This window comes from Vanessa atalanta, chromosome 24 (assembly GCF_905147765.1).
Source record: "Vanessa atalanta chromosome 24, ilVanAtal1.2, whole genome shotgun sequence".
In the NCBI taxonomy this organism is placed as follows: domain Eukaryota; kingdom Metazoa; phylum Arthropoda; class Insecta; order Lepidoptera; family Nymphalidae; genus Vanessa; species Vanessa atalanta.
This window is the reverse complement of record NC_061894.1, coordinates 8,476,400-8,484,399: the sequence shown is the minus strand read 5'-3', so window position 1 is coordinate 8,484,399 and position 8,000 is coordinate 8,476,400. Positions and strand designations below refer to the sequence as shown.

The 8,000-nt window shown below is 28.4% G+C and overlaps 3 protein-coding genes across 3 annotated transcripts in view; 2 read left to right on the top strand and 1 right to left on the bottom strand.

Annotated features, from left to right (window-relative positions):
• Positions 1-543: 543 nt before the first annotated feature.
• Positions 544-2,209, top strand: LOC125073418 (kxDL motif-containing protein CG10681). The gene is made up of 3 exons (XM_047684238.1): positions 544-803; positions 922-1,095; positions 1,620-2,209. Exons 1-3 carry the CDS (start codon positions 658-660, stop codon positions 1,930-1,932), a joined length of 633 nt encoding a protein of 210 aa, XP_047540194.1. The 5' UTR covers positions 544-657; the 3' UTR covers positions 1,933-2,209.
• An 862-nt stretch (positions 2,210-3,071) lies between these two features.
• Positions 3,072-6,681, bottom strand: LOC125073576 (ubiquitin-conjugating enzyme E2 T-like). Its single transcript, XM_047684446.1, has 2 exons — positions 6,269-6,681; positions 3,072-5,326 (listed from the first exon to the last, which is right to left on the bottom strand). The coding sequence occupies exons 1-2, from the start codon at positions 6,519-6,521 to the stop codon at positions 5,112-5,114; spliced, it is 468 nt and encodes a 155-aa protein (XP_047540402.1). The 5' UTR covers positions 6,522-6,681; the 3' UTR covers positions 3,072-5,111.
• A 302-nt stretch (positions 6,682-6,983) lies between these two features.
• Positions 6,984-8,000, top strand: part of LOC125073496 (oxidative stress-induced growth inhibitor 1-like) — a 51,702-nt gene continuing 50,685 nt past the window's right edge. The window contains exon 1 of the mRNA XM_047684349.1: positions 6,984-7,210. The gene's annotated coding sequence lies outside the window, so the exon portion shown is untranslated. The remainder of the gene's footprint in view (positions 7,211-8,000) is intronic.

Genomic DNA, 8,000 nt, shown 5'->3' with positions numbered 1-8,000 from the left:
GTCCTAGAGTGGAGACCGCGAATCGGCAAACGCAGCGTAGGGCGCCCTCCAGCCAGGTGGACCGATGACCTCATGAAGGTGGCGGGGACCGACTGGATGCGGAAGGCGGAGGACCGGGAGCTTTGGCGCACCTTGGGAGAGGCCTATGTTCAGCAGTGGACAACGATTGGCTTTTGATTGATTAAGTAATTACTGCATTACCTAGTAATGGAAATATGCAGTTTTTAGTATAGACTAGTAAAGAAAATTCATCACCGAATTAAATTTAATAGCTGAGTAAGTACCTAAACATCAAAAGTAAAGAGAAGAAGTTTCATTATATGAATATCAACGCTCATAGGATATTTTTTAATTTTAAATTATTGTCAAAATATTCTGCCAATGTTCGAATAGAATTAATTGTACAACTATAGCTATCCGAATCAACAATATAATTAAAAGTATCGTATTATAAATGAATTATACAATAAGCAGTTTTCGGACGAATAAACTATCAAAGTAAGTATCAAAATGACAGCTGTCGTACAAAATATTGACGATTGACTGAATTCACTGAGTATAAATATTAAATATGTAATTTGCAATCACAGTTTGTATTTACAAAAAGTATAATATAAAGTACCGCCACTCTTTAAATACATTTTTTTTTTATATAAAATGGCAATGGCTAACGATACACCCGAAAGCGATTTTTCAATCGAATGCTTCCAAAACTATTCGGCCCCAGAGGTTTTTGTTCAAGGGTTGGCTGGAATGGTAGATCAAACTGATGTAGAAATGATAATACGTGCACAAAAAACGATGTATGTTAATTATATATATTTAATAAATAACTTTCCACGTAACACACTTGATACTTATTTAATTAGTTTTATGTATAAAAGTGAACGTTTTACTGTGTAACTATTTTCTATATTACAGGCTACAACGCTTTGAGAAAACAACAGAAATGCTAACAAACTGCAATCAATTGTCGGCCAGCCGACTTCGAGCTGCTTCAGTGGAGTTCAAGAAACACACTCAACTACTTCTAGACATGAAAAAGGATTTGGAATTTATATTTAAAAAGATTAGAGCCATCAAAACTAAGCTAAGGTACTTTTATTATTTACTATCATTCAAAATATTCAATAAACATAATGTTTAGAGTTTAATACACCAAGTTGCTCCAGTACATACCAGCGAATACACATTTAACAATATAAATCTGACACATGTAGGAATTATTAAACTGCTTAGCATGGGATGATTTATAATTATGAATCATATATAGCACATGCCTGTGATGCTTGAATGTTGACTTGAATCTTCAATTCTCTTGAGTCGGCTCAGCTTGATTTTTTTCATATATAGGATTGATCGAGCCTAATATTAATAGAATTATACAAATATTAAAGCGAAAGTAACTCTGACAAACCATTGAAGTAAATTTGATGAAATTTAGACAAAGGCTACTATTTTGTATATAAAACTGGACAACCATCTCAAAAAACATGAACAACCAAGTAGGCAACATCTATTATTAAATATTAATAATATATTAATAGATGATTTAATAAACATGCTCTATTTTGAAATACTTATTTGTATATAACATATCATGCATTTAAAATTTCCAGCACACAGTATCCCGATGCATATAAAGTTGCAATTGCAGCAGCAGTAGAACATAAAAAACCAATAGAAGAAGAGGAAGATTTCAAAGCAGAAACTAAAATTGAATCCAAAATGGTTGCAACGGTTTCAACAGAAACATTAAAACCAGCAAGTGTGGACGAGAAGAAATCAAAGAAAAAATTGTCTAAACCAGAAATTGATATTAATTGTAACGAAGGAGAAGGTTCTAGAACAACGAGAAAGGTTAAAAGTAGTAGTTCTTCTGAAACGGAGAGTGCAAGTTCAGGGGACGAAGAGAGCACAGATACTGGTTGAAATATTTAATTATTAATTGATAATTTGAGTTTCAAACTATTACATTGTAAGTTTGCTTGAAATATTTCATATAATTGAGCATGTAAAAACTCAATAAGATTGCATTAATATTGACAAAAAAGATATGAAAGTTTTAACCAACATTTATTGATGCGTTTGTCTGGGTTGGTACCAACCACACATCATATATTCTACCACCAAACAGTAATAGTTAGTATTGTTGTATTCCAATTTGAAGGGACAATGAGCCAGTGTAAAGGGACATAACATCTTAGTTCCCAAGGTTGGTGGCGCATAGGTGATGTAAGGAATACTTAATACTTCTTACAGGGCCTTTGTCTATGGGTGGTGGTGACCACTTACCATCAGGTGGCCCATATGCTCGTCCAATTCTTTTTATATTATTTATTATGACCATTTATATAGTGTCAAATTAATGTCAAATAATTTTTATTTGGCTTTTGTTATCTAGTGATTGGAATGGAGTATATAAGAAGTAATTTCTGCTGAAATATATAGAAACTATACATGGCCCAAATTCTAGCACCACACCTTAAATGTTTTGTCTCTAGTGACGGTACTTACACTGGCTAACCCTTCAAATATATATAGGTACATAAAATAATTCTGTTTGCTCTAATGAAATGAACATTGTGATATTTTCAAATTCTATCTGTAAATATAATTAATCTACAATTCAATCTTAATTTATAGACAAACAAACAAAAAAAGAATAATAGAGTTCTGTATTGTTTTAACTTAAATCAGTATTCTTTTATATTTAACGGAAAGTAATAAATTAATTATTAAATTTACCTGTTTTATTTGTTATTACATTCATTTTCCAATGTAATATAACAAAATCAGTATTAATTAAAATATAGCAGTGAAAAAGTAGGTAAAAAAGCAAAAGAATAGATAATAGGTACTTACTAAGATACTTATTAACTTAGTCTAATTAGTATTTTCAAAAACTTTAAATTGTTTGTTACTAGCTAATAAACTAAAGAGAAATATCTATGGCCATGCACGTTTTTGAACAGCTAACACTAATAGGATTCTTGATCCTGACCTCTATGGATGAAATATTTCATTTTAACTATATTTTTTACACTTTAGAGTTAATTAATACAAATACCTCAGTATAATGCTTATTTATTGTACATATTTAATAATAAAATAGATCACAAGGTCGAAGACACTGAAGTTCTAAAGGTAAGGACTTAAATTCGATTTAAGTAGTTTTTTTTTTATTAATTGAATAAAATAGCAAATGCTACACTAATAATTCATTTACATTTTTTTAACTTTCTATACAAAGAAAATCTTATTTTTAAGGTTTTAATACAAACTTTATTAGAGAGCATTTTATAATGAAGCAACTATAAATATTTTATTATATTTTATATATACGCTGACATTTTATCGGCATTTTAATATAATTCTTCTCGTTTATATTTTGCATTGTCGATACTTTTTGTTAAATTTTATTCATATGACATTTATGTAACCTCGTAAATATTTTAAATTTAAATAACTTGGTACTTAAATAGCGAACACAAGTTTTTTAATTATTTATCTGATATTATAATAACCGACTAGCGACATAACGTTTAAATGTAACAAAATCCAATACATAACAAAATGATCAAAAAATAATTTATTAATTTCCCGCCCTTATTTGACAGACACGACTGCCGACTGGGCATAGTGGCCAGTCTCGATATAATATAAATAGATGTATAATAAAAATAAAAAAATACTAATATAAAAGTAAAAACATTAATGGAATATGCTTACAATAACGAAGTAATATAATATGTATATTTCGCACACTATGAGAATAGGATGAAAATTTTGTCGAATTATATTGAAAATGAGTTTTATATAAATGCTAATGCAAAGCTAAATGATTCTGGTTTGGGTCATGGTTACCGTTAACATGTTTACGTAGGTATGTTTATTAAAATGTCTAATCACTAAAATATATATAAATCTCACAGTAGCAAATCACGAGCTAAAATCCATACTATCAAATAATAAATAACATTCCATTCCACTACTGGGCAGACTGTAGGTATGTTATGTGTCAGTTAAGTTCCATTTTGACCGCACTTGGATATTAAATTAAATATGTTTTTACATATAACATTTTGTCATGTCTATTATCACCAGTTTAAAAAAAATAAATGCACTTTGCTTCAGCATTTTCGTTTCAGTTTGTCATAGTAAAAGAAACAAAATTTTTATTACATAAAAAAATCCTTAAATAACATCAAACACAAAAGTTATTTAGATGAGAGCTTTTAATTTTACTTGTATTTTATATTTTATTGATTTGTGCACTAGTAGTAACTATACCTCAATGTATAATTAAAACTGGGCCTTATAAGAGATTAGTTCCAGCTAGTCCCATCTAAAATTGGTTTCAATCTAATAGGAAATTTGAAAACTAATCACAAATATTAGAGATGAAACAAATATCTGTCAAATTTTCGGTGTTCAGTTGGATAGCCCAGTTTTAAAACTAGCTATGTATTTCTAAAGATATTTTAATTATAATATAGATGTAGTAGTACAATATCACAAGTAAAAGATATTTGCGTAGCGATGAATACAAAATAAAACTTGTAAATAGAATAAGAACTTTATTAAAATATGATTAATTCGTTGTTTTTGAGTAAGTATTTAATTAATACTTAAATTTAGCATGTGGTAAATTTCCTTTAATAAGAAAGAAACTTTTAGCATTTAACTTTATTGAGCACTTAGGTTTGTTTTCATAAACAAGACCAGTTTAAAACTGACTCTAGAAATAAACACTGGTTCCAAGAAGTTTTAAGCAAATATTCTATAAAACTTTGTCAATTATAAATGTATCGATGCATGCTATAGACAGATTTAGAATTGTCAAAACATTGCCTGCGTGGTGCTAAGATAGTTGCGACATACAAAGAAATAACAACAAATTGAATTAGAAGCCACTGGATATCAGACTATCAGACCAAACAACTATCGATTTCATCTCTAATATAGATCCATATTTTTATTTTATTTTAATGTTATTCTAAATAACAAATTAAAATGAGTAACAAAAAATATTGTTCCAATGGATTAAATTTTACATAACATTCACCCAAATCTCAAACAAGACCAAAACAATGGCCTCACCATAATGATCATATAGCATACTTTTGTGTGTGTTTCCGTGCATTATCTAAAAATTTCTCTATATCATGTTTGTATTCTATCGCCAAGTCCATCATGAGAGGATCATCTGGGTTCGGATTAGCGAGGAGGCTTTGCACAGAAATTATAAGTGTTTCTATTGTTATGGTCGGCAACCATGATCCTTTTGGTGGCATCTTCAACATGTTCATGCATATTCTACCACCTGAAAAAATGTAATAATATCTATAAATATATATTTTTTTTTAATTCAGTATAGTTATACAGTGATGTTTGAATTAAATTAATGGTGGACATATATACCAACTCATTGTCTCCTATGTCTGTTCATATTTTGGTCTGAACGCATTAAGCTTAAAAAAGTGGTCAATGATTTGGCCATGAAAGAACAACAGACTGACAGAGACTAGAGCTATTTTCACATTTAAAATATTAGTATAGATATTGCTGTAAAATGTTATATGTTGAATTATATTGTATGATAATGTTTAGCTAAAACCTGAATAAGATGGCACCACTTTCACAGCATTGTTTTTAAAAATCACAGTCATTTTTTTATAAATATAAATTAACTAAAAATTACAGTTTTAAATATACAATATTTAAATTAACAAAAGTTATAATTTTGCAGAATAACTAAAATTGCCAACATAAAAATTAATTTTGTTACAACAATTAAATGTAATACTTTTTTTATAGATAAATAATTTGAGCAAAAGTAGCATTTAAGCAGCAGTAGCAGTAGTGACATCTAAGATTGTCATAGAAATGAGGTTTTATTACTATAATAAATGAAAAATATATACCTATCAACTTAATAAAATAAAACTTTGCATATTTTAATAATAAGGAATTAGGCCGTAAAATGTTGACATTGAAGGAAATAAATATAATTCCTGAAACACAATTACCCTGTTTATTAGCCATAATTGATTGTCATCATAATATGCTTAAAATTATATATGTAACCATTTCATCATAATTAAATATAATTTCATTATAACATAGGTAAATAGTTACTATATCAGATAAATAATGTTAACAAGTACATTCATTTTCTGATAAGCTATCACTTGAGGACAGTAGTGATTATAAAGTTAAAATGACTAAATTGTGCTAAATAATCTTAATATACAGAAATCGGTACCTTTGTCAATATTGGGGTGATATACAGGCGTAATAAACTTCACTTGTGGTGGTTCGAAGGGGTACTTCTCGGGGACGTTGATAATAAGATCGAACACTCCACTTTCATATGGAGAGCCTCTGGGTCCTAACATTTTCACATGCAAAACATTTAGTGATTCATCTTTATCTGGATTGCAAGTTATTCCCCAGGGAGGCGATGCTTCCAAATTTTTTATTTCACGCATTAGACGCGCATTCCGCATACTTGCCATGGCTGAACTTTTTTAATATTACTTTACATGGAGTATTTACATTGATTTATATCAATACAAAAAAAAAAACTTAACTTTTTTTTTATTTTGCTTTTATTTGTGCAATAACTTAATTGTAACATCAAAATAACCTGAATAAATATCGTACCGCTATTCCTTATTATAATTTGACTTTGACATCAAATAAAACATTTGTATAATAACTGATAAAAACTGTTATAGTTTCTCAAAACATTTTTCTAATCTTTAAAATATAATAAACATATTATTACGATTAATAATTTACATTTTAATTATCAAAATATTGTATTTGTTTCATTTTATTTTCAATTATTCTAAGTATTATTAAAACACTGCTTAACAAGATAAGATGTTAAACGTAATTCTGAAATGTCAAATAGTGATACTAGCGCCATTTTCATGCAGTTCGGAAAGTGAGTGAACTACAAATAGACAAGTTCGAATATTTACAAGGTGCAGGCGGTAGTGTAGTGTGTTGAATCGTATAAAAAATTATAAAATAGTATATGGAAAGGTCATTTCATGAAATAATTGTTCTCGTACATTCTATGGTTATTCTAGATAATTATTAATTATTATTGTTATATTAGTGCACGAATAGTCGCTGTTTTATTTAGTACAAGTAAAACAGTAAAAATATTCATCCTACAGCATCAGCACATATATTGGTAAGTAAATTTATTACTAGTTAACTGTATACGATTTATAAACATTACATACTTAATAGATAAGCGTATTAAACCTAATTGATAGCCAGTATGAAACGTTTAAAGTTCTGAAAATCGATATACACACGTTGGGTTGATGGATCGAGTTTCTATCTATTTAAGGAAATAAATTAAATGTGAATAGGTCTTTTAAAGTATTTCAGTATAAATTAGTAAGTGTAACGATAGATTTTTCATTTATAAGATTCTTCATTTCGTTTCTATAAGCCGGTATTCGACGTAGTTTCTAGGAACTACCATTTCTTAAGCATGTAACTCACATGTATTATTTCTTTATTTAACAAACGAAAATGTTATAAGTTTTTAACTTAATAATATATTTACGTTTTCAAAAATATTTTAATACTATATATACTGTATTTTGCAATGATCATTAAACATTTTTAGATGTCTTTTTAACATGTGGGCATTATAGTCAAAAAAAATGTTACATAATTATAACATCCACTTAATAATGGCTTTTTACCTTTGTCTGTAAATATGTTAACTACAGAATGATCTGAACTGGAATCTGACTGGCAAGACAGTTGATATTGTTGATATATTGCTCTTCTGTCTTTAACCAAGGTAATAAGTCTAGTGATTTGAGCTTTAAAATGATTAAGAATATATATTTTAAAAATAAACATAAGCTAATAAGCTCCTTGATTTAAACTTTACCTTCAAAAAAACTGATACTGACTGATACTGAACTGATAGACTGATGTTGATTCAGTATTAGATTCAGATT

What these genes read in the sequence shown, in the direction of transcription:
- LOC125073418 (XM_047684238.1), top strand. Translation starts at nt 658, where the DNA reads ATGGCAATGGCTAACGATACACCCGAAAGCGATTTTTCAATCGAATGC. An exon ending in ATACGTGCACAAAAAACGAT is followed by an intron (nt 804 to 921) that starts GTATGTTAATTA and finishes TCTATATTACAG; the next exon opens with GCTACAACGCTTTGAGAAAA. An exon ending in GCCATCAAAACTAAGCTAAG is followed by an intron (nt 1,096 to 1,619) that starts GTACTTTTATTA and finishes TAAAATTTCCAG; the next exon opens with CACACAGTATCCCGATGCAT.
- LOC125073576 (XM_047684446.1), bottom strand. Translation starts at nt 6,521, where the DNA reads ATGGCAAGTATGCGGAATGCGCGTCTAATGCGTGAAATAAAAAATTTG. An exon ending in TCACCCCAATATTGACAAAG is followed by an intron (nt 5,327 to 6,268) that starts GTACCGATTTCT and finishes ACATTTTTTCAG; the next exon opens with GTGGTAGAATATGCATGAAC.